General features: G+C 37.3%; 1 protein-coding gene across 3 annotated transcripts in view; it reads right to left on the bottom strand.

Annotated features, from left to right (window-relative positions):
• The window catches only part of TENT4A (terminal nucleotidyltransferase 4A), a 56,313-nt gene that overhangs the window by 4,368 nt on the left and 25,120 nt on the right, over window positions 1-26,825 (bottom strand). For 2 of the 3 annotated variants that reach the window (XM_021546903.3, XM_021546904.3), the window contains exons 8-11: window positions 26,262-26,388; window positions 18,763-18,863; window positions 18,354-18,526; window positions 7,129-7,287 (exon numbers count right to left, since the gene is read on the bottom strand). In XM_021546903.3, the coding sequence (XP_021402578.2) occupies window positions 7,129-7,287; window positions 18,354-18,526; window positions 18,763-18,863; window positions 26,262-26,388 (560 nt within the window). The remainder of the gene's footprint in view (window positions 1-7,128; window positions 7,288-18,353; window positions 18,527-18,762; window positions 18,864-26,261; window positions 26,389-26,825) is intronic. The other variant, XM_077785153.1, reaches the window with a different exon arrangement.

The following is a 26,825-nucleotide window of genomic DNA, read 5'->3' as shown; positions in this document are numbered from 1 at the left end:
CAGTTCTCAACAACATTTTGCTCACTAGTTTGTTAATTTTTTTGAAACCATTAGCTTTTAGCATCCTGCATCCTTTGCTATGGCATTTCACAGCTTAAATGAGCATAACTTTTAATTTGAGCCTACTACGGGATGATCTATCAGTTTTCGGAGAAAATAATAATTTCTTGTCATTCTGTTCTCTAACTTTTTCATATACTGCTGATGACCACACAGACCTAGATCATCCCGTAGTAGGCTCATCTTGTCAAGGTTAAACAATCATTATTTCTTCACACAGAAGCAATTCCATGTGTTTGATCACTATTAACATCTTTCTCTATTCTGCTTCCATTTGTGTTTTGACTCTCCTCTGATGAGGAAAAATATGTCAAAATTATACTCACTGTTGGTGTTCTGCAAGATGCCACCTTTACAAGAAACTGTCTGCTCAGGGTCCACCACTCTCTACAAAGTTTAAATAATTTACGCTCCCTCCTAGTGCATCACCTTGAAAGGTCCTTCTGCATCCTTTCTCAGGTAGCCCTTAAGATGCTTCACACCACCAGCAAAACTTCACCAGGTTTCATCCACTGCCTTTCAGACACTAGGCAGCACAAACTTCTGCAGGGCTTTTCTAGTGAACTCTATCTTTTACAAAAAATTGAATTTTTTGTTCCTAATTTTCCAAGTAGTTAATTGTTTAAAATGGGACACACATCATTCACTTCAGGAACTTCTTTCAAGATCTTCAATAAAAGAAATTTATTTCCTGTTTTTGGAAACCTCAAGAGGCTGTATCAAACATCTTTCGCCTGTGCACAAACTTCTGGACGTTCCCATGCTCAGGACTCACACAGATACTGAGAGATGACATCTGTAGCAGATGACATATAGAGAGATAAGATAATCCAAAAAGAAAGCCCTTCATCTGTGATATGACACAGAAATCTTCAATTTAGAAGTTTCAACTTCTTTGGATCTATTTCTCTAGATAGAGCAATCTCTCCCATCTTAAGGTCATTGATTCAACAAATGAATGATAGAACTGGTTTGGTTTTTAGCTAAGTTGAATAATCTGCAACATCTAGAGGGTAAACTAAAGAATTCACATTTAAGACAAGGCTGGGGGTGGGGGGGGGGGGACTAAGGTGAAATTCTTCATCACATATCAGGTTAAAAAAGCTTCCAGGAAAAAAAACCAACGTAAAATAGAAAAACAAACAAAAACCCCCAGAAACTAACAGGGAAAAAAAAAAAAAGCAAACAACAAAGAACAAAAAACCAAAAACAAAACCAACCAAACAAAAAAAACCAAACCTGGAGGTAATTAAATAAAAGCCTCAGAAAAAAACTTATGAAAACAAATCTAAATTTCTATTCTTAAATACTGGCAAATTTACTGTACAAAACGGCTGACATTTAAAGACTGCCATTATTCAAAAAGAAAATTGATAGCAAAAAATCAATCCCCTAAAATTTGAAATAACACAAGTAACATAACAGTGCTGAAGTATAAACATAAACAGGCTTCTGAATTGTTATGGTCTTTTGTTAGCTTTTTTTTTAGCCTGATATAATTTCTAAAGCAAGGAAAAAAGGCAGAAAAATGTTGGTAATAAAGTATCTGTGCTCAACTTAAAAATAGATTATATCAAAATGATTGCTAAGTACTTACAGAGGTAAAGGAAAAGCTTAGAAATGGCATAAGACAGTTTTGAAAGATCGCGTATTTACTGTTTTGTTGTTAAGAGGATTAAAGGCCATGACTGAATCTAGTCTGCAGCTGACCAGACTTGTAATCAAACTCACACACCTCAAAACCATTTCATGCGAAATACCAGAGTAGTATTCAGTGCTACCTTATGGTACCATTAACATTTTAAGTATCCCTTAAATATCCTATCATGCTTTCTCAAAATATTTCACTAAGTCTGCAATATTCCCAAATTCTCTATTTTAGGCTTGTAGCACTCACTTACTGACTTTCTGATCATAATACACTAAAAAATTTAACTTCTTTATGAAATAGAGTCATTGTGTTGCAGAGAAATAATGGACAATAACCTAACCAACATTTTAGTCTGATGACATAAGCAATAAGCCAATTATTAGGCAACTTAGCCTCATTACTTTAGATTAATTAATAGGATTCTGCAAGATACTTGCACATGCTACCTGAGTGTACTCTTAACCTGGTAAGATTTCTATGTGGGTTAGAATTCTAAGCTGAAGTAGAGACAAAACAAAATAAGTTGTTCAGTATTGGCAATCTAAGGAAATAAGGCTCAAAGCACAGCAAGGAAAGATTCTTTTTGGGACTTACAGGTCACTTTCAGCTACAACTGATAAAATCTTGAGTCCTGAATAGATTTTATAAAATGAGCCCAAACTTTTTTCTGCTGTTACTAAAAGTGGAAATTTATAGAGCCAACCATAAGAACAGCAAAGAAAAGGAAAATCAACATGGGGACTAAAAAGAGCTGAAAAGCAAGGAAGATTTTAGATATTTCTTACCTTCCAGCACAAGAGAAATTGGAAAAATAAAAGCTTCAAGGGAGCAGATTATTTCAGTATTTCATATTTTATTTCACTTCATTATAGATTACTGGCAGAGCTACCACACAAGGGTCAAGGTTGTCTTCACCTTTCACAGCAGGTTAGGCAATATTAGTATGAGCAGCTCCAAGATAAAGAGAGCAGAGAGCCTAGTCCCCAAAAGGAGGGACTGACAGCAGACAGTACCATCAGCATCACAGCAAATACTGAACTACATCATGGTAAAGAAAGTAGAATGACACATTAAATAAATACCCTTTTTGATCTTGTCAGTACTCAAGTTTCAAAACTGAGGGGCAAGAGTCAAAACAATGCTACCAGAAGACAGAACTCACACTGCAACTTTGCTGCTGTTGTGACATGGGCCATGAAGTGTATCTACATACTTGTCACTACAGAGAACAAGAGATAATAGCTTTTTTAGCAAAAAACTGACAGTTTCAGACCTTAAAGAGAAATCTTACCTCACTGAGAATTCTCACTTTTCATTTGGAATACGAAAACTATTACTACAGTAAGAAAACCCTTTCCAAATGATGAAGTGATACCAATACATGTGAAAAAGTCTGCAGAGGAAATACATATGTGATTATTCAAATCAATCTCAGTTTGTGAGCAAAAATCCGATTACAGTGACACTTGGAAGATAAAGGAGTACTATGTTAACAAAAGGAAGGTATAACCTCTGCATTTGCGTAAATCTTCTATTTATGGTGGGGTTTTTTATGTTTCTAATAAACTACTATTTAGATTTTCCTGCAACTCAGAAAGCGCTCAGGGAGCAACCGCCAGTGTGGCCAGAGGATTTCATACAGACCTATAAACAGCTCGACTGGATGTTTATATGGAGACCTCTGGAGACCCCTTAACCCAACATTCTGTTGTAAGCACTCAGATTAGCTTATTCAGGGCCTGGTCAGGCTAAGTCAGCTTCCATACACGGAAGGGTAACACCACAAAGATTGTCTCTGTAAGTATAGGGCAACCCAGATGAAAAATCTCTAGTACTGTTTTCACCTGAAAAACCTCTGAAACTCGGATCCAATTTTTTCTTCTCTTCTTTCCTTAGAAAAGAGAAGTAAAACATCATCTTCTCCTAAATTATACATGTGTTAAAAACCAATGTTTTGTCAAGATGGGAGTCTGACATTTTGAATCAAAACTGTTTCCAAAGTAGACAACTATTGTCTACTTCCTATGAAAACACATGGGCACGGGAAAATTATTCCACCCTAAATGACAGCATTTTCAATTAAAAAAAAAAAAAAAAAAGTCATTTGGTTGAATGAAGGAGTGTTCAGTACCTAAACAGCTTAAAAATGCCATTGAACAAATTAAGTCATTTCTAAATTGAAGCTGACATACTGAAAACATGGAAGTATCTCAATATACAAAGGGAATTTGGCATATATCTGCAATGACATGAATTTAAAATGTGTCTTTACAAACTTACCCTTCATCCAAGTGAGCTACACTTTACTGGTTGCACTCATCTAAAAGAAATTTTGATTCAAGTCCCTGACCAATTTTGTCTGCAACGCTGCGAACTTTCCAGCAATCATCTCAGAGATACAAGCAGTATCAGCAGTACAAGTGAGACAAAGCAACACCACTAAAAATTGTTTTGGATAAAAGCAAACTCTGAAACAAAGTACACTAGCCACAGAATTACCTGTAATGCAATATAAAAAAGCAGTTTGTAAGTTTAAATGTTCTATCTTATTTGGCCAAACTCAAAATAATCTGAAAAAAAAGGTTGTAAGTCCCTTTACAGGTTTTGACCATAGTATTTCAGCACTGACATTAAGGTTTCACTTCCTAGTTGTGTCCACAGCAACGAACATATTCCCAATCAGACACTGCTCATCTTTACTGGAGACTTCCTCGGACACACCAGAAGCCAGCCAGTGCAGCAGAGGGACTGGCTCTAACTGGCTTTAGGTTTGGAATCAAAACTTAACCCTTTGGGGGAAAAAAGAAAGCATCTTAAAAGTTAAAAGAAAGAATTCTTCTGACCTAACAAAAAGGAAGTTTCCTTCTGTTTTCATTTTGGTAAACTAGTGAACAGTAATCCAGCATGAATTAAACTTATCTCAAAGTAGCAACAGGGAATGTAGTCCCCTCCTCTCCTTGGGAAGTTACCAAGCAATTTCTGCCCCCTCTACTCATCTGGACATGCATCTCAACATGTTTTCCTGCTTATTTCTAATGGGCAGCACTGCTTCATAAACTGTTCTGCTCCCCCAAGTAAAATTTCAAACTGCTGTCAGCAGAGTAGAAGAATGATTACCTTGGAAAAATGATGGATGATAATGATCCTGAAAAAGCACACAGACCTGTGCGAGGAGCTTAATCACTCCCTAAACTACCTGGAAATTCTCCAATTAATTATGCAGTACATAAATAGAATTGGTAATCACACCAAACATGTTTAAAAAATGAAAATACCAGGAAGCTTTAACAGCAGCAAACTTGCCTAGAAGGCAGTAATTTGTTCAAAATACAGTCAAATGCTCTTGGCACGTCCTGCTTTTGAGAGTCGTATTCGACACCTAAGTACAGCTTTCCAAACTGAACTGAGGTGCAAAAAGTTGCCAGGGAGAAAGCTGAAGACACCATGCAGACAAATGAGTCCCTTTCAAAATTTTTTGAATATGAAAGAAGACTTGCTTTTAAAAAAGTCTGACACATGTTCAAATCTATCAGGGCAGGAGTCCTCTAAGATGGTAGAGTCCACTCATTAAGAGTTATAAGCTACCTGAGTCTCATCAACTCAAAACAAAAGCCCTCAGTCTAATCTAGCCCAGTCCTGCTCCAGAAAGTTAGAAGTGGAAAGGAGATATTTACAGTATTCTGGGTAAAATGATTTCATTTCCCACTTCTGCTTCAATCATAAACTGTATCAAAAAAAGCCACTTCTACTTCACAAAATATAAGCTTTTGGTAAATTCAAAGGAAATAGCCTTTTATCCCATTTCTAAACTACAGGTAGCAAGAAATTCTTCTGATTTAATGTGATTCTCAAAGGCAGATCTTTGTTAAGCAAAGCCACAAAAAAAAAATCTTGCTTTTAAACATTGAAGTACTATAAAACTATTAACAGAACAGTTAACAATCACTTGAAAGGACAGCCAAGGAACATAAAGCCAGAAAAAGTGCCACAAAGCAGTTGTTTTCCAAGATTCAAAACTCTAGCAGACATCCAAAATTCACACAACACATTGCCACAGTCATGAAGTGACAAACTCTGAATGCCAACTTGTTTTGTACTAACAACTGCATGCCTCCCAACTAACTCCAGGATTCTTCTTCAGAAAAGCAGAGCTGTTAAGGAAAGAATAATCTACACAAAGTTCATGTTTTAGATTAAATTTAACTTAAAATAACTCTCCAGTTTTATTCTAAAACAACTTCTAAAAGTTTCAGACTGGACTGTATTCGCTAGCCAGTGAATACTCAATTGCAGACATTATACTAGAAATATACTACTCTATTAACTTCTAACAAATACATTTCCTGTGCAGGTATGTTGGTATTGGCCTATGTGGGACTGAGCAGTAGAGAAAGAAAGGAGGGGAAGAATCTGTGTAGTCAATTAAAAGCTTAAAACCAAAGGCAAGTCAAGGGAAGTGATAATTTCCCCCCTACTCAACACAGGTGAGGTCACACATGGAGTGCTGGGCCCAGGTCTGGGTTCCCAAGGAACAGAAATATGGACGAGAACAGAAGAGTGTCCACTGAAGAGCCATGAAGTAAGTGTTGAATCAAATAATAAAAGGTATTAAGTAGAAAATCTCATGGCCCTTGATTCCCAAGAACTCTGACAGGAGAAATAGGAAGAGAACCTGACCAAAACTAAGTTTCAAAGAAACCAGCTGTTTTGTTACCATAGGCAACCTACAACCCACAATTTGCATTGAGCCTTGTGTGAGACATGTTTGACTAATAGCTTTAATTATCAAGACTGAGGGAGTGTTTTCTTGCAGAAAGATGCACTGAGGTGATACCAGAATGGATACATTAGCCAAAATACATTCAGATTCCTGCACAATTATGCACACATTAAATTTTTTTGTAAAAAATCCTGTGCACATGTCCATAATTAATCTTCTGCTCTCTATCTTTAAAATATATTACAGAATATTACAAGTGTAACCAAATCTAATAATTCTAAATAAAGACAACAAAATAAGCCTAGCAAGGTCAGTACTATTCCTTAAAATTCAAAAACTATCTTACAATTCCACCACCTATATGGTGGTGGAAATTAAAGAGCCTAAAGATCTATAAATATCCCACCAGCTGGGCACCAGGATTCTCAAATACACCTTAGGGAGTCAGACACCTGACACACCTCCTTTAACTTGCTCCTAGGTGTCTGTGTTGTGGAGAGGCTCTTCTACTCCAAACCCTTTCCCACCCTTTGTTCTCCCCACACCTCTGACACAGCAGTAAGTACTTTCATGATCACATGAAGACCAGCACATGCTCTATGAAGGCTATCCTCAGAGGCTTTTAGACTGACAGCACAGCACACATGACCTGCACCTGCAGTATGATTGCTCACTTGTGACAGTTGCTGGCTCATACCTGATTACTGGTGGCCATTATCAGGGCTCCCGGAGGCGCAGATTGGGGTTTACCACTTGGCAGGGGCAATGCGGGTGCTAAACTGGCCATAAGCTGAGTCGGTGCTTGAAGACTGAACTGGTAAACATTAGGAGCTGTGCAAGATGGTGTATCTGATTCCTTTTGGCAGAGAAAAAGGGGAAAAAAAAGCAACTTTACAGAAAGTACAGTATATACAGACTATGCATGTGAAAATGTACCCAAATATCAACTCAAGTAAATACTGTAAAATATAACCATTTTTGTTCAATAATAAAAAAAAAAAAAAAATAAAAGCCAGCACTACTTTTATTTTATACATCTAGCACAAGTTTAACTAAACGCCCATTAAGAAGACAATGTCAACAGGTCTCTGGCAATCACAGGTGAGTTCCAGTCAGCACAAATCTAATGCCAAAGGTATGTCTCTAGCAAATTCAAACTAGAAGATGAGAACTAAAGCTGGGAAAAAACAGAACAAGAACTGGGTGATAGAAGGGCAAGAATTTTAGTTGTCACGACAGATTTGGTCCTCAGAATAGTGTTCTGGAGTGTACTGATTTATATGGCAAAGTTACTCACTGTAATTGTTACAATCTTCTTCCACTCCACACAGCAAAGTTAGGGCTCCACCTCCCAAGAAACAAGTTGATGCTCTGCCCCTCATACCAGTATACATGTGCCAGTCACACATGCCACTGTTCTTGGAGTTCTGCTCCCCTCACTGTCCATCTGAAATCTGAGGGACAGTTCTTCAGGGAAACCAAGATGGATTCAAGATAACTGAAAAGATACTGCAATGGAACTGATATTACTGATTACTATTCTTCGTCCTTCCAGCCTGATCACCTGCAATCTCAGATGCATCCTAAGCAAACATATTGGTGATGCTTAAGTGGAGCACTTAAGAGCAAGGAGGCAAGCACAGATCCCGGGGTTTACATTAATTGCTGAAGTCTGAAAATACCCAACTATCTGAGTTCTTAAATGATCAATTGTTTTCTGAGTTGAGAAAGGCAGAAAGCAAGCTACAATCTTTTAAAACAACTTTGAACACAAAAACTCTTGTAAAACTTATTTTTCAGCCATAATATAATGGCAGAAGTAGCTTCCCCTACGTTTCACTGCTGTTTTTTACCATATTCTTAACTCCAAAGCATTCTGAACTTAAAAACAATGGAAGGACCTATTCTTTATCCCAAACCACTAGCATTTTTTCCACTGCCAGCTGTTAGGTTCAAAATATAGCAAGAGATGGGGGTTGGCCAATTAGTAGTTTAGAAGTTACCACATTAAAAGGCATTATTGGCTCAGGTCATTGCCAATCTTTACTGTTGCAGTAATTACTGAAGTATTCTATTGCTCTGTCTCTAAAGATTAATTGCCTGAAAGCAAAGACTCTTAACTTAAATCACAAGCTTCAAATAGATCTCTGGTACTATTACTTGCCCTCAAATGGCCTTGTTTTCTAAATTAGATTCTTTAGTTAGAGAATAGGCTGCTCAAGAACAGAAAGAAGAAAATGTTTAAAAGCTCTTCTTGGGGAAGAAGATTATATAAGTGAGACTGACAACTGTGAATACTGAACAGCCTAAGCAATGAGCTACTACAAAGCAAAACCTGCATTCCAGATGAATTGAATACCCACAGTAGAAACAGTCCTCAATAAAATCAATTTGTTAGAACAACCAGTCTTTTACTGGTCTGTATAAAGTTGTGCTTACTGAAAAATAAGATCCAGAGAGGAGCTGCTCTCCTATTAGTTCAACTAGTGACAGAAGTTACAGTGTGCCTCTGTGAAGCAGGTAAGTGCATCATGAATTCACTAGAGACACATAATCATAAAAATAATCTGTACAGGAAGTTTCTTATTTATGATATCAGGTATTTATTCTTTAATAAATATGTTCATCATAGAGAGAAATTACATGCTGTAGCACTGACCAAAAATTAAGCTTAGTTGATGCCTGGATTAGACAGCATTTTTCTTCTTTGCCAAATCCTACAGTATCAACACTGTGGGAACAGGCTACGGTCTCTGCAAAGATGAGTTTCCTTGAACACTTTTGGTTATAGAATTATTAAAAAGTTAGTGAGAAGAGGGGAAAAATGAACAGACAAGTTCCAAATATGCTCACAAATACCCATGAGCTAGCAGATGGGATGGAAAAAGGGATCTTACTGTCTAGCCAAACCAATGTGCAAATCTACTGCAATGCAGCCTTCACAAACCTGACCAAAGAACAATTTCAGTGTCTCCATTCAAAGGATCTCCCCTTTCTCTTCTGCTTAGATCCCTGAAGGTTCACATACCTAACTCAGATGGGATACTTCTCATTAATGAGATTTCTAAGGGGGTTTAGAGCACCAAAAAGTTGCTCAAAAGAGTAGCAGATGGAAAAGAGCATCACAACATTTAACCAAGATTAGGATTCACCACAAACTAAGCTTGTGTTGCTTTATTTTAATTTTGTAAAAGGTATGTTTTTCTGCCTTAAGTGTTATTTAATGAAACATCTCATACAGGCAGATTCTATCCTTTTTCCAAGGCAATCCTGCATTGCCAATGGCATTAGTGTATGGAGTTGATATTGACTGACTTATATTACTGATATTTTGATGCTCTGGATTTCTCAAGAGCATCAAAATCCTTCTGTAAAGAGTAGTATTACTTTTCTTAAACTGAAATATTAAACTTGAATCAGAAAATTGAGCCCAATGTGAACAAATCTGATTTTCCATAAGCACGGCCTACATTGAAGGATTAAATCTTTCTTGGTCTTCTGGACCAGATTCTCAAGTGTAACATGCAGATTTGAAGTACTACAGAAGTTCAAATGACCTACAAGTAAATAAATGGAGGCAACACTTTCGACACATCACATACACATCTGGAAGACAAAAGCTCTGACCACTACTAGGGTGAGGGGCTACAGAGGTCACACTAAAAAAGATAGTTGTTCACTAAAGGGATAAGATCTCTCAACTGGGATAAAGTACCTCATCCTGCAAAGAAAATATAAAGATATGCTTTTGGAAACCAAGAAAGACTAACAGATTCAGGTTTATTCTCCTGGGATGTTTCTATTTTAAAACATGCTCTTTACCCAGTTTCAACTTCCTGATTAAGAACTTGGTATGCGGGTGGAAGATTTCTACTGCTCATAGCCTTGATTACTGTGGACTCTAGTTTACTTTAATGCTGGAAAAAGAGGAATTATGGAAGATACCTAGAAACTGAGGTGTTACTGATGAACTTCTGCCTAGACAGAAACAGTGAAACACTGCAGTCATATGAAATATGAAGAACTTAAATCCAGACTTCTCTTCCTGACACAGGATGAAAACAAAGTAAAATCATTTACTCTTTACTCTTCTGCAAAATGCATCTCCCATCCCTAAGAGAATGTTTACTTGAAAAACCTCATTACTAACTAGGTATGGCCATAAGAGTTTATTTCAGTTCCATTAATAACTCAAGGCTAAAGATACCTGGTAACTTCTCAGCTAACAACAGCTACCATTTCATAGCTTTCCATTTTCAAGACAGTATGCTTTCATAAGAGCTAAAGTCGCCTAAGATTAATTCACGACCCCAGTGCGTTTAAGTTTGGCTCAATGGTAAAGGAGTCTAACTATCCTAAAGTCAGTACTCAGAAACAACAGCTTAAAACAATAGAATGAAAGTTTCCTGATAGTGTGATGAATTTGGGTTTTCACCCCCACTTCCAAGAATGAACTACAAAAGTCTTGGCAAAAAGATCCTTATTGTTTCCACCCTCAAAATTTCTTCCGCCAATTAAACAACTTTTTCTCTTTCCCACAACATTCAGGAGCTGGAAGCTGTGACACAACAACAACCATTTCAGTAAAATCTCTGTTCTTTGAAAGCAAAGAACTGAAAATTGTTTTTTATAGTTAACACTTTACACTGTACATTTTCAAGTGTTCCTCTCCTTACTTACACTTACAGCGTTTTAACAGATGACTGCTGCCAGTCTTACTCCTTCTGCCTCTTTTCCCATTCCAACCTTCTCCATTACACCTGTATTAGCATCTCACATTATTATGTGCTGATTCACAGAGGTGAACCACAGAAACAGTAATTGCCTTCTTACAAATTTCACTTTCTGAATCAGCTCACCACAGGAATAGGTGAACACCAGTGCAGAAAAGCAGGGGCAGCTAATGACAGGAAATTTAGCTAGCAAATACAACTTGTTACTGAATTGGCTTAGTAACATGCAAAACCACACCCCTTGGAACACAAAGCAACCAGAGAACTTCAGACATTTCATAGTTTGTGGCCATGCACAGGAGAACTTCAATGCATGCTCTTGCTCAAATGGCTTTAGCCCCAGCCTACTTAACTGTGCTTGATAAACCACCATGCTTCCTAAGGCGACTGTATGATCACCCCCTGCCCTCATCCCATTTCTTCCACATTATGTGCCATTTCCTTTCTTGGTAGGTGGAGCCATAACTTCAACTATGGTGTAAATAAAATAGAACAGAGATGAACAAAATTTCTACTTCTGTGGAAGGTCACAAGATAATTTGCACCAATATAATTACTCCACTTTCACTGGCTAGCCTATAAACAATATAAGTCTTGAGTTAAGGTGAAATTGGTTGGTTTTTTCATTGCAAAAAGAAAATATCTTGGTCACTGTGACTACAGAAGGGAGGAAATGGAAGAATACAGGATACACAAGCAAACTAAAAAATATGCATCCTCCAAGAGCATTAGTTGTTTTACAGAAAGACAACTGAAAACATCATCTAATTAGCATGTACCAGATTAAATACAAGCCCAGTACCCCTTTAACCACATCTCATTATACCTTGAGAGGCCTGACTGCAAGCTTATTCCATGTTTTAATCAATATTCGCTATATTTCAGATAAGCCATATTAAATAAAAAACGTCCCAAAAGTGCTTTATTTAAAACTTCCCTTGTTGCCTCAATACTTGTATTTCACAGGCTTTCAACTGGTCTATATTGCTAACAATATAAAAATATTTCCATTTTGATTTTCAAGTAATGCACTAAATTACAGGACTCATTGTGAAAACTGAACATGACCATACTAGACTAGAAATACTGAATTTAGGTTTTCTTCCATCCTAATACGTCTTAGGTACCTCTGGTTCTTTTTCATGGGAAGGAATGTTTAGATATACAAGAAACTAGTCTGAAGTAAGCTCTTAAAGAATTATGTGCTTCTCTCCTTACTTCACTGACCTCACAGCAGTAAAATCCCACTTGCTGAATAACAGATTCCCTTTGTATCCTCTGCTGCTTAGAATAGCTTATTAAATAAAATTACCTTAGAATTTTGTATTCAAAATTGTGTATCCTGCAGCTTTGCAGAAATTTCACTTCCAAAATCTTACTTCAAGTTGAAATGGAGAAGAGGCTGCTCAAGAAACTGATACAGGAGAACTGAAGAGCATGACTCAGTATAAAACTCCACACTGTCAGAGATACAGGTTAAAAACTTCAAAAACAAACATGGGGCCATACAATGAAAGAGGAAAATAGGCAAAAGCAGCACTGGAAAAATTTGTTCCCCTCTAATCCATAGCCAAGTGCTCATAAATCTGCCTAACAACAATAAATAAAAATAATGGTGCTTCAAAGCATTTGGACACTTAAAGTCTTAAATTCCCCAAACCAAATGTCAATTAAATGCTTTTCCCCAGTTAATACCAGGTTGTCTGTGTCTCTGCACTGAGTGTTGCCCACTGCTTTATCTGCAAGTCAGCACTTACATGTCTCTGAAGAAAAACATTAAGAGAGCCTTTTTAAAGAACTTGCCTCTATTTGTTCAGGAAGGGGAGAAGCTTAGAACAGAACCTGCATTATTCTAAACAGAGATGATCAACTATTCATACATATTTGAATAGTTACTTTGGTTAGGACACAAGAATATACATGCACATAAAAAGAGGAGAGAAAAATTTGTGTAGTTCCTGCTCTCAAGGCTGAGAATTTTATTAGGCAACCTTTTGCCCCCACTCCTTATACACACAATTTCAACTGCAACTCTATAAATTAATCAGTCATTACAATGGATTTAACAAGACTTCAAGAAATGCTGTTACATATTCTGAAGTGTCTGTCCTTCTACTGAAGGCATGCCTCATGCCTGCAAATTTAATCACTTTTAAAAAGTACAACATTTATCTAAACAAGGTATTTCATATACTCTATCACCTCTCTGTGAATATGGAAGTAAAATAGCTCCTGCTAATAAGCTAAAATTTAGTCTGGCTAATAGGAAGGAAGGTGAGACAGCTGATAACATTATTAGGCATGTTGAGCTCAAATACTAAACCACCATTACTGTAAAGCAAGTTACAGTTCCAAAAATCAGTGTGGATCTTGTATGCATTCAGCAGAACTGAAAGAACAATGAGTCTTAGTCATATTTATATATTAGTCTCAGAATGTAAGTATTCAATCAAGGTCAATACAGTGAAAAGACAGATTCACAGAACACTGAAGGTTCTGCTCAGCAGCATATTCTCTAGCTGACGGGACAACCATGGGCAGATCAAGCACTGACATTCTGATGAAAGGGTTACAGTTAATTTCAAGAACCCTCTAAAATAAGCTATTGTAAATGTTAAAAAGTTAGAAAGAGGCAAGGATTGTGTCATCTCCAAAGCTAGACTACAGGGATACTTTGTTCACTGAAACTTTAACTACATTGGCATGACTACAGAACTCGAAGGTCTTCATAAAATTATCTCATCACAGAAACCCAGACAACATTATCATCAGAAACACTGAGATAAGGTGTAGGAAATTTGGTAAAAACAGATTTCTAACAGACAACTTGGAGTTTCTGTGATGGACTGGATATGACATTATATATCCATAAGGTAACAGAAAAGGGCTTTAAGAATTTCCCGTAAGCCATTTTATCTGCTACTGATATGCAGACATCACTGTCACATAAAAGCTTAAGCTTTATTTGGCATAACATCATTAGAACTGCAGAACATACTTAGCACCGGAAATGAAACCAGACCAAAATAAGACTGCAAAAACATACCTAGGATTATGTCTTACTTGGCAGAGACTGTTGATCAGGCAGTAGACATTCTCTAGCACTACTCTAGGACTTCCTGAGCTAATGAAAAGCGTTTTTCCACAATGCCTAAGCAATAAGAAATCCTGGTCATCAGTTATAGATAGCAGGTCCAGAACGAAAAAAAACCCAACCAACACACAGCATTTTCAAGAGGAATTTGGTCACTGCTTGATTGCAAGACTGACATCTGTAACTATCCAAAACAAGTAGAGTGCTGAAGATGAACATAGCTCGTTCCATCTGGTTTCAGATTCACAAAGCAATCACTTAACTCAGTACAAAGGTAAGATTTTTTAATGCTAGAGGCTTGCTCTCTGTTGTCAAACAGTTTGACCCTGGCTCCCATATAGTAAGAATTCACCCACTTTGCACTGTCCTTGATGGCAAAGAGATCCATAAAACATCTTCCATTATTCACTTCAACATTTGTTGGATCATGTAGGAATGCACTGTATTGTACAACTTACCTGTTTGCAGGAGTGAGGAATATACCTTTTTTTTTCAGGGCAGCATAGGGTATTTGAAATCAGCAGAAAGCTTCATAGAGAGAAGACTTACTATATAAATCAGTTTGATAATTAACATAACTGAGAAAAATATATGAATAGTCTAATATGTTCTGATTACTAGATTCCTTGTATCCATAATGTTTTTAAATACATGTTCTTTAGTTTGCTCCTCATCACTAATATTTACATTCTTCACAGAGCCGAGATAACAAGGCAGGAATTTTAGTACTCAATATTTTGCACACAGCTATATTAGAAGTACTGATAAGTGAGTCAGAGCTCTCTACTGACATGTACAATGGGACAATCCCATAAACTGAACAGCCTCCCACTAACAGTTACAGTGATACCTGAAAACAGGCTTCTTACACAATATCTTTGATTCAAAATTTATTGCCCCTTTGAAAAGCTGTCGTTTGTGGTTAACATTTTGCAGTTGACTAGAACACCTACTAAAGACAGGATGGCTATAATTTCATTGGCCAGAGAGTGTTAGACTAAGGCATTTTGTAAATAGCTTTGCTACTTTGGAAAATCCATAAAAGGGTATCTTTTGCTTAAATTAAGATCTGGTGTCATTAGATCCAGTTCTTAATTTTGAGCTGTATAGACACAGTGGCCCAGAAACATGTTCTCCTGAAAGTTAGTCCTAGATGTGCAAATCTGAAAGCAAACATCCTCCTGAGTTTCAGATGGTATGCTGAGAAAAAGCATTTAAATCTAAAATGTATAGGGAAATAAAAGACCATCCTTTAAGAAGACAGTTCTCTTGATCCTCAGTGGTACTTAAGTTCTCATCTTTAAAAGGCTGTCACCAGTATGGAGAATTCAGTGTAAACTCTTACTACTGTAATCTTTTATTTTCTTCTATTTTTCTGAGCATATACAGACATTGAGAGGCTGACTTCTAAATGTTAGCTCTGGTTTATGGCAATCCAGTCTTGAGAAAAAAATGCTCCTTGTTACTGTTCTGTTTTCCTGCTGCCAGAATAGATCTGTAACTATTGCTTTAGCTGACAGACCCATAAGTCCAAGACACCAGAACAATTATCCATTCAGCTGCTGAGCCATATTTACAGATTATTAATGTGAAACCTGTAATGCTGTCAGAACTCCAAGGAAGCAAATCTGTAAAAACCATACAGCATGCTGCATTGCAACCAACTATTAAAATATATGGTTTAATAAAAATTCTAGGATCCCTGCGAGCAAAACTGCACTGCTCTGATAATGCTACTCAATATATACTGCCAGTATTGTTTCCAGGACATGTTGACAAATACATGCAAGGCCTCCAGACTTATTACCAGCAAACAGTGATGTGATGGCTTCAAAATACAGCTACTACTTCAGAGGATGGCTAGAGAGGGGCAATGTAAGAAAGTTATGTCACAAGTTTTCAAGCCTATTTCCTTTTCCTCAACACAAGTAAGCTGACTTGTAGGTAGAACTCAGAAAAGACCACTTGATCACTATTACCAGTGAAACTTTAGCAGTAAATAGAAAAGCAAATACACTATCTAGCATCTACAATTTAACACATAGGATTCTGCATCTCATAAACAGCAAAAGATATTCTGCAGTCATGAAAAATACACCTCCTGAAACAATGTCTTATTGTAGAATTTGTGCTTAAGGTTAATAACGACATAGGGAATAATATCTTGCTATTAAAATAAAACCTTAATTAGTGGGAAGAGGTCAGCAAGCTGTAACTATAGGGTCTTCCTGTCTCCTGCATTTTCTTTATAATCTATTCCTTGCTTCCAGTCTTTCAGTACCAGAAACTTTCAAACTATTTAACTTTAAATAAATACAGAATCCTTCCCAAGGAACAATCCTTCCACAAGATCAGAGGTAAGACTCCAGGTAACTCTAAAGTGATGAGATGCACCATATTTATAATTACCTTCTTCTAAAGCTGACAGAAAAGCTTATCACATCCTTCCTATTAATAATGCACCAGAAGTTCTGGCACAAATACTAAGCTGTCACATGTGCCAGATATTCCTCTGCTGCAACCTGGGCACAGCACTGTGCCAGATCATGGCACAGATTACCTGACTATGGCACAATAGGCTTCTCTTTGTGAATCAGGTGCAGCTCAGGACTGCTCAGCCAGAACCTCCTCACACACCCAAGTAAGAGTAGGAAGAACTCAGTCATTTGCCAGAAACCCACCATTCCATTCCAGATTAAGATAGCATGCTATCAGTCTGCTAAGGACATATTGTCAATATGTGACCTGGCCTTTCTCTCAAGGACATATTTTTTTTATTTTGTTAGAAAACATAGCATTTCCTTTTACTTTATGAAGGCCCAAGATTATTTCAGTTCTATCTTGTTGAAAGTTTCCTTTTCACTTTTCATTAATTTCTCTGGCATCAGGCAATGATGTTTCACCTTCAACATCAGGCTAAACAGGACTAAGGGGAGTTCATATCTCACCACCCAATATTGTGCACTCCCAATATAAAAAGCAAATATTTTCATTTTTTGTAAAATTTATTACAGCAAAATCTCTCCCACTGATATATTTAAACCAGGAGCATGGCTAATAGTATCACTGGCAAGTATCACGCTGCTCTTTGCTCATTAGCCAGATGGTACAACTAAAACATTTGTCCTGTTTACTGAAGGTGGCATAAAAAGGCAATTGAACACCAAAAGAACAGTAGCATCAAGTAATTACAGAAAGTAACCAAAACATATAGAGGCAGTGCTTGTCACTAAAAAGTTACTAAATATTTATTGAATACAATTCCCAATTTTGAATTCCATATTTAACTAGTTTTCAAAAGCAGTCAAGAAACAGGTATTTAGATTTCTCTTGGCATCAACTAGTTATTCACTGTCATTGTTGACTGCAAATTACATCTTATCCCATCCATGCCTTTATCTATGACAAAATGCTCCAGAAGATTTACAACGAGCCACTCATGCCTTGCAGTGCTGTGCTTTGTAATCTGCACTGCCCAATTCTGCACTGATTTAACTTTATACTAAAATAAAACCACCTAGCAGAACCTCAAAAAGTCTGGGAACATACCTCAAGAGACTGCAGCCTCCTCTTCCAGGAAGTTATAATAAAGCCCAGCTATTACTTTAAAATAAGGAAGCTGACAAGACTTTATGCAAGTGCCCTGTTACCATTAAAACATGAACTAATTCCTTGGCTGAAAATAGTATGTATTATTCATCTTCACAGCACAATATAATGTTCATGTTCAATTTCAGGTATGGGGATCAAGGTTCAGAATTTGACAATGGAAGACTGTGCTTTATGGAAGGATATATGAAGACATTTCTCCTCTTCTACTTAATTAGCTACCATAAAATTGGGTTGCTATATTAATTACATCTAACTACTACCACAAAGTGTACCAAAGATTTAGGATGGAAATAAGAACCATTTAACTAATAAACAAAAAAATTTGATTTCAGTAATTTTTTCTGAGCAGAAGACATTACTGATTTGCTGCAGCAGTTTAGGGATAGTATCACATTAACTGCTATATATACTGCTGTGTCAATTGAGGCTTTGAAGATAATCACTGCTACTTACTAGTTGAACCCATTAAAAGAAAAAGCTTACAATGTCACTGCTGGAGAGCGATGACACAGAAGAGGCAGATGAACCAGAGGATAACTGCTGTGTACTGGCCAATGACAATGCCAAGTGCTGATTGTAAGATGGTTCAGAGTCTCTGTTCTGCTGCTGTTCTCCATTGCAGAGAGCTATCGGGTCTCTTATTTTCAACCTATTATCTGTTAACAGAAAACGTAAGTATCATTTAAGAGCACAGAATACAAACATATGGGCCTTGAAGTCTAAGAAGAGCTGCAGTTTAACAAGCTAATTGAAAAACAGGCTCAGAGAAAACTAATATTGGGTTAGAAAGTTTTTTTTCCTGTATATCTGAATGATTAATTTCAAGGCATGAGTATTTTGAATTATATCAAAGTCAAGAAAAAATTGTAAGTTGGTTTCCTGCTATACCTACCAAGTTCAGGTGATAAATTAATTTTGCTCCCCCACTTCTTTTTAATCCAGGCCCTGTAGTCAATCACTTCTTGGGTCACTTTGATGATTCTACCTAATGTGCTAAAAAAATTTTTCAATTAAGTATTAAACAAAGACTGTTGGTTACATATTTGCAAGCATTTTAACAAGCTACCAAATTACACTATAAGTCAGTTTAAGATATCCCTAACCAAAGAATCATTTTGAACCTTCTTTTTTTTAGCAAACCATTTAATCCATTGAAGCACCATTTATATTCATATTATTTTTGTTTTACGATACTAACATGCAGCAGTGACACACAGGTAAGATTTTTACTCTGTATTTCTAAATGGAGTACATACAAACTACAGAGAATGCATATGCTGGTAACAGTATATTTGATAAACGCAATTTATGGTTCTTGCACTTCTCCATACAGAAAGTTTTTCCAGAGAATCTGGATTATCAACAGGTATGGGATGTACAGAAGACAAAAAACATCACAGCACCACAACTGGCTGTGTGGAGACAGAGACCTTCACTAATCCTTGCTTCTGGATTTACAAAACAACTTGTAAGGTGTTAAGGCCCCCACAATTATAAAGGAAGTACCATGGATCGTGAGGTAGTGGAACAAGAAACAGACTGGCTCCAAAACAAGGTAAAATTTCAATAAACTCATAACAGTAAGAGGCTAAGAGAAAATGCTTACCTGGTCCTGCTGAACAGCGACCAGTTATCAACAAAGTAGTGTTTTTCCAACACACTTTCCTAACATTCAGCTATTTGAATCATACTTCTTGAGTCTTCTTGTTTGAGAGATAAATTTTCAAGTTCTTTTCATCAGAGACTAGCCACTGAAACACTGACTATAAACTCCACACTCAATATATATGAAGAAATTACTACAAAGATGGGCTGTGCAAAGTTACCACTGTGGAGCAGGTAATATTTTTTTTAATCTTCAATGGTTATGTTAAAGTTTATTTTGTACTTCACATCATAAAGGTACCTTGTACCAGTACTGGAATTTTGTTTTGGTTTAGGTATACTATAGGAAGGCAGGACATATAAAACCCTAATATATTTAGACTATTTTTACTAGGTTTTATAGTAACACTTTTTGTAGCAATAATTCTCCTACTATCCTAGCAATTACTATCTCATGCAAGACCAAATATGCGTTCCATGTTAGTATTCCAGCTTTAAAAACATGTTACTGTTAGTACTGAAAAAGTCAGTCCAGCAAACATTACACCAAATAATAAGATCTGAATTACAAGTTCAAGTGCACCTGCAGATGGGCCACCAGGACAGAATACATGTCATTAACCATTCTATTTATGTAATGTGGATAAAATGATGCATGCTGGAAAATAAAATCTTGACTTTCACATGCAGAATTAAAGGTGTGGTTGTCACCACTCAGAAATTAAAGATCTGGGTTATAACTAATCATACTTTGGGAACCACAGTTCAATAGCTAACAGTGCACACTAAGAGAAGAACAAATGAATCAGAGGATCACATTTTGTTAATGTATACTCCCATTACATAACAGCATTTTAAATACCCAATACAGTTCTGGTTTCTCAGTTTCAAAGAGTAAGCTGTGCAAGGAGGAGATAGAATGAAGACAGGAATGACCAAAACTGCAGATTCAGCTGTGGCCCTAAAGCAACAGCTCCCAAGAGAGCTACACCAGTATGGGACTCAAACATGCACCAGCTGGGTCTCATCAGCACCAGGACAGGGTGCTGTTAAAAACTTTCATCTAAGAAGGCCTTCAGAAGGAGCCGAGTGTCTACTCTAGGATTACACATAAATTTTACAACTACTACAACTACAAGTACTACAACTACTGTGGTCTTAGAACAAGAAAGTGAACACAGGCTGAGTAACAAGCTTATTACATATAAGGACTTTGTCAAACCTGATGCTTCTTGGAATAGTGTCCTGGAAGTCACAATTTCATAGCAGAAGCAAAATGAACAATAGAGGCTGGTATTTTTAATCAGACTAGATGACCGATATACCAAAGAACAGGCAAAAATGGGTGAAGTGACTGCTACACCAACAATTGTGGCAGTTGCACACACAGAATGAGGGAATATGTTCTCTCACCAGTTCATTTCAAAGAGCACAGAGATCAAAGCTCTAAACTCTCTTTTTTGGTATAAATGTAGAAAAAAGGAAATTCACTAACTTATAGGGTCAGGAGTCCAAAGGCAAATTCATGCTACATTGCTTGTGTAGCAAAATTAAAAACGCTCATTACAGCACATGAGAAGCCAAAAGGTGATTAAGGTTATACTGACATATACTTAATAAAGTAGCAAAGAAAGAGGAAGCAAGTGTGATCAAACCAGGTATTGATCTCAAAAGAACACCATATCCTATGTGTGGGACTCAAGCACATCCATGGGTTCAAATAACAATTTTTTTAAAAAAGCATTTGAAAATATTGCTTTACTTTTTTTTCAACACTGAAAAATGCTTAGGAACAAAAAACCCCAACTACTAATCTATCCTGCCTTTATTGTGAAAAATGTCATACTTTTGGGGCTTTTATTTCAACTGAAGCCAGAATTTCTACAGATGTCTGACACAAACACTTCTTCAAATATGCTTGGAAGACATGAAGAAATACTGTTAACTGGTTAGTAAAATCAAACAGGTCTCCTGAGAAAGATGCCCCTTTAATTTTTTTCCCTTAATATTACCATATAGTAAGACCAGGAATAAGCTATTTACAGATCTAGTTTATTTTATAGTAAGAACTCAGAAGTTTCTTCTTTTACATGCTGCAAGACATCAGTTCACAGGGACACTTTCTCCTAACTCTCTTTACAGCACAACTACTGGGCAAATCAATCTTCATATCACTCTTAAAAGGATCAGAGTGATGATATCACCTTGAGCAAAATCAAATATGCTCCAGCCAAGCTCCATATGAACAAGTGAGTAGCAGAGCCTGAAAAATATCAAGTCTGTGAAGGAATGGTCAAAATAACTAAAATATCTCCCAGGTATTAAAAGTGCAATATAATCTAAAAGCACACTAAGGTGCACCTGAGAATGATCACAAGCACAAGGATTAAATAAAACCCCAAACTTAAAACCTTTACCCTAACAAATACACTCTGTAGGACAAGCTGGTATTACTGATGCCTTTTAAGGGGACAGAAGGCATTCTAGTAACAGTTCCCAAAGCTCCCAGAACTATTTTGGCCAAACAGTGGCAAACCAAAGCTAACAGATGGACCGGTCAGCAGTTAGTTCAGTCGAGATGAGCATTAGGAAGAGACCCAACAACATTCCAAGCACAGAGACGGAAAGATCACTTTCTGCATGGCTATGGTTGTTTTGAAGACTATCACCTGTAAATGACAACTCCAGACATGCAGTAGGAAACTGCCCAGGCTTTCTCAAACTCTGACCTGTTGGCATGACAGGTCTTTCCATTATCCAGCTGCACCACATCTAACACAATACAGAAGACTCCCAAAGTCTAATTTATACTGAAGGGCATGTGACAGAAAAACCAAGTCCTCCATTCCTTACTGCATATGACCTCTTCAGCTTCCCAAATGTGGCTACAGAGCTTTTTAGAGATGCAGTCTGAGCACACATTCCTAGCCAAACTATGTGACAGAACAGCGTGTGAGCCAACATGCAAATGTGCAAAACATAAATATTAACCTAAGGATAGATTTTTTCACATCCAGAGCAGCACAACTTAGGGCTGTGAAATGATACAATACCACGCTCTCCCTTGTGCCCCAGATGTGAACTCCTGCTGCTTCTCTTGCTTCTGATCAACCCGTCATCAACCACAAGTTGGATCAACTTCTTGACACGACAGAAGCATTGAGATACTTGTTTTCAGTCAGACCAAAAAGTCCATCTGACTCACCTTCTGACTGAAGGATTGCTAAATCTTATACAAGGCAAGATTAGACTGAGAAGGAAGGAACAGCAGAGCTGACAGAAGGCAGTACCCAGGTACTTAGCCTGGGCAAGGTATAATATGAAATGACACCTTAATATAAATGCCATGGAGAGGTTTGTAACAGATAATCCACTATTTAAATGAACACAAACCAATAAGCAGAGCTTATTGAGAACTCGTTGTCAAATATCTGCTAAGGTTTCCTGTGGTTCATCAAGAAACAGGACTGGAAAAATGGTCACTAACTCAAAACAGAGTCCAAAGAAGGGCAATGAAGCTGGTGAAGGGTCTAGAGCACAAGTCCTGTTTAGCCTGTGAAAAAAGGAAGCTCAGGGTGTACCTTATCATTCTTTACAACTACCTGAAAGGAGGTTGTACTAGGTGGACATTGGTCTCTTCTCACAGATAAGTGAAAGCGTAAGAGGCAATGTCCTCAGACTGCACCACAGAAGGTTCAGATTAGATATTAGAAAGAATTTCAGCAACAAACAGGTTGTCAAAGCACTGAAACAGGGTGTCCAGGGAAGCAATGAAGTTACTGTCCCTGAATGTACTTGAAAGCCATGGCACTGAGGGACATGGTTTAATGGTGAGCACAGTAGTGGCTGGGTTAACAGCTGAACCCAATGATCCTAGGGGTCTTTTCCAACCTAAATGATTCTGTGAAAATATCACTCCTCACAGACTAAAGAAGTGAGCTCACTTGAGATGGCGCACTCTTTCCCAGAGACAGGCATGGGGCAAAGATCATATGAAAGCTGTTCAAAGCACATACCGACACCAATCCTTAAGCAGGAAATATCCTGCCCATAACTGTATTTCACAGCTAGACTCATGTTTCTATGGCCCTAAATATTAAGAAATCAATCACAATTTTCAGTCACCTTGGCTGAAGACAACACCCAACTTTACCTTGCATACAAGCTATAGAAGTTCTAAATGAATCAGTCTCTCTTATTTTCCTATGAGGAAACTCCTTTTTTCAAGATGACAGGAAGCTGCTTGCTCTAATAAAATCAACCAAACTGTCAATCAGGCTCACCTAAGCCATTCTCAGAAGGGGATAGGTGAGATTGACTAGAGACAAAATAGTGTTAAGGTAATTTTTCTAGCTGTAAGAATTACCGTCAGGATTCAGCTGATTACTGTTTCCACTGAGAAGAAAGCTTTTCCATGACAGGAGATAACTTTTAATTCCCACTACACCTCAGATGTTCTATTTGGAAGCCTGAACAACGATGGTGGTAAGAGTGATGTGAATCTATCCTTTATTATTCTGTGGGACTTGCTACCACACAATATGAGTCCTATGCTGCTGAAGGACTTTTTTTTTTCCCATTGGGACTATGAGAAGTACCAACTCTTTAGAAAGACTTAAATTAATGTAGACATATTTTTGTGTTGGACTGACCCTGAAAAAGAACTACAATAATCACCACGAAAGATGTGAAACTATTGAGTGTCATCTACAAAATAGAACTCTGTATACAGAAACCTTCCCTGGGAAGAGGAAATATGAATTCAAACCCATCAGACAGTTCAAGAACTATCCCACTTAGGAAAAGTCTAGCCCAAATTAGGACAAAACTGAATAAACTCAGCCTGGGTAGTTCAGCTTCCTGCAACTTCCTGTCCTTTCAAGTACTCTTCATTTAGTCTTGATCCCTCTAGTAGAGCATCATGTTCTACTAGAAGCCAGTCCCTGGTCGTAAATGGAGCCCATTGTTTATAGTTACAGTCATGACATATAACCTACCAACAAGTCTAGAAAAGGGAAAAAATGTATCAGGACAAAGGGATCCCAGATGGCCAGGTTTTAGGTCAGGCCACCAGAAAGGCCTTTATACAGAGCATAGACCACTCTGCCTTACAGCAGGAAGAGGGACCCACAAACATACCTGGATTACCCAAGCACATCAGGTTTAACTGAGACCAAACATGGCCTGCTGATTTCTGCAAAAAACTTGTTATCAAACAGCTCATCATCCACTTGTAAATCCTTTGGCACTGACAAGACAGGTGCTAGGGGTACTATTTACACACATAACTTTGTTGAATGCTGTTCCCCTTGCAAGCCAGTGGCATGATGGATTCTGAGATTCAGATGTCACCGGCACAGACAGCCCAGAACTCACAGACATGTCAGACATGACACCTGAACACTGCTGCTGGGACTGCTCCACAGGTTTGCAGTTGTAAACAAAATTCAAACATTTCCCAGATACAGTAACAAGTGCAAGTCCATGCAAAGTACATATACTCATGACACCTGAGGCTCCTATTAGATGCTGTGTATACTTTTTGATGCCTGTACTAACTACTGACACCTCAAAAGAGAATATCCTTCAGAGAAAAAGAGAAGTTAATGGAGGCCAGGACCCAAGATAAGCAAAACTTCAGGACCCCTAGGTTACTCTGTCTGTACTTAGGTAAGAACAAAGTTTCAGTACCAAGAACTGCCAGCCAATACACATTTAACAGTGACCTTTAATATCTTATAACAGCAGCCTCTAATGTCAGTGTGCAACCACCCTTTCTATACCTCCATTACAGTGCAGTCTCAACCTCCGTGAATTTAATACCACTGAAAACCTAAAGGATTTACAGGCACTCCTAAAGTACTGTCAGCCAAACTCACAAATGAAAGAATGCGTCCACTTTGATGTAAACTTACTGGAGGAAACTATTTCACCTTCCAATGACATTAATGCTGAAAGTTTACATCATGACTAGAGTTTGCAGTTTTACTGAGATGATTTATGTGACATCTTACAGCCATCCTTCCCTGTGATTAGCTGGGGAGCTCAAAGCCATTGGGATTTTAGGGAAGTCTCAGGGAAGAGACATCCTCTGATCTAGCCCAAATTCCCACTAAGGGTTAGAACAAAAGGTGCTAGAGCGGATACATTAATGGAAATACCACATGGCTGCCATGCCTTCATTATCTTTCTCCTCTCTCTTTCAAAAAACAGAAATTGCAAAGGTGAGATCTCGAAGTACTGGTTGCACTTCTATGCATTAAAAATGGCATGTCTAGAAGAATGGTACTTTTATGGCAGTTCTGACATAATGATCAAATGGAACTGATTCTATTAGATTTTTTTAATACTGTATGTCTTTTTTTGAATTCTTAAATATATATCAAAACTTGTAAAACAGCCTATGGGCACATTTATTAAAGAACAAGGGAAATTCTTAGCCTTGTTATCTAGTTTTCTAATTATCTAAACAAGTAATTTGATCACACACATTTCTTTCTGCCACAATACAGACATGCATCATACTAAACATTAAACCAGCAAACCCTTATTTGAAATACTTCAAGCAGAATGTTGGACTCATCCTGGATTTTATCATACTCTCTTCATTTCAGTGCTGCACATTGAGGCATTGCACTCTTCACATCCCTGGGCAGGTTAAGTTTCTGCACAGATTTCAATACAACCACAGTTCAACAATAAATAAAATTCCTTTTATGAATCTAGAACCAAACATTATTAACTGGTTACACAGACAAATGGATATTGAAAAAGTGAATTAATTACCTCTCAGAATCTCTATTTGGATATGATCTTGCAAGTGGTGATACGGCATGGCTAAGAACAATGTAGGCATAATCAAAAACTTGCTTCACTTGCATTGCACCGTAAGAACTTCTGCCAACATCGTTTCCTGAAATAATGTGACAGTCATCAGATCATCTTTTTTTAATATCAGTTACCAAAACATTACTCATACTTAAAGATCAGAAGCCTTAACAATACAGCTAAACTCTGTATAAACCAGTTATCCCATCCTAGCCACATCAGGAACACCTAAGTGTGCCTATTTCAACAAAAGAAGTTGACTTTAGGAATGACACTTAACATTATATATTCAATTTACCACTTCTAAAATACTTGTATATAGTGCTTGAAAGAAACAGAGCATAGAGATCAACTTAAAGCTCTAAGAGCTGTCTTCCAGAAGGAACCTAACAAGCTTAAAGCACCATGTCTCACTTACCAGTAGTTTCTGCAGGCCAAATTCAGTTTAAAACTTCATTTGTGTAACCTTCATTATGTCAAACAGACTCACATCAAACCCTATTTAACCTTATCAAAACTACA

This window comes from Lonchura striata, chromosome 1 (genome assembly GCF_046129695.1).
Source record: "Lonchura striata isolate bLonStr1 chromosome 1, bLonStr1.mat, whole genome shotgun sequence".
NCBI lineage: Eukaryota > Metazoa > Chordata > Aves > Passeriformes > Estrildidae > Lonchura > Lonchura striata.
This window is presented reverse-complemented; position numbering and strand designations above follow the sequence as displayed.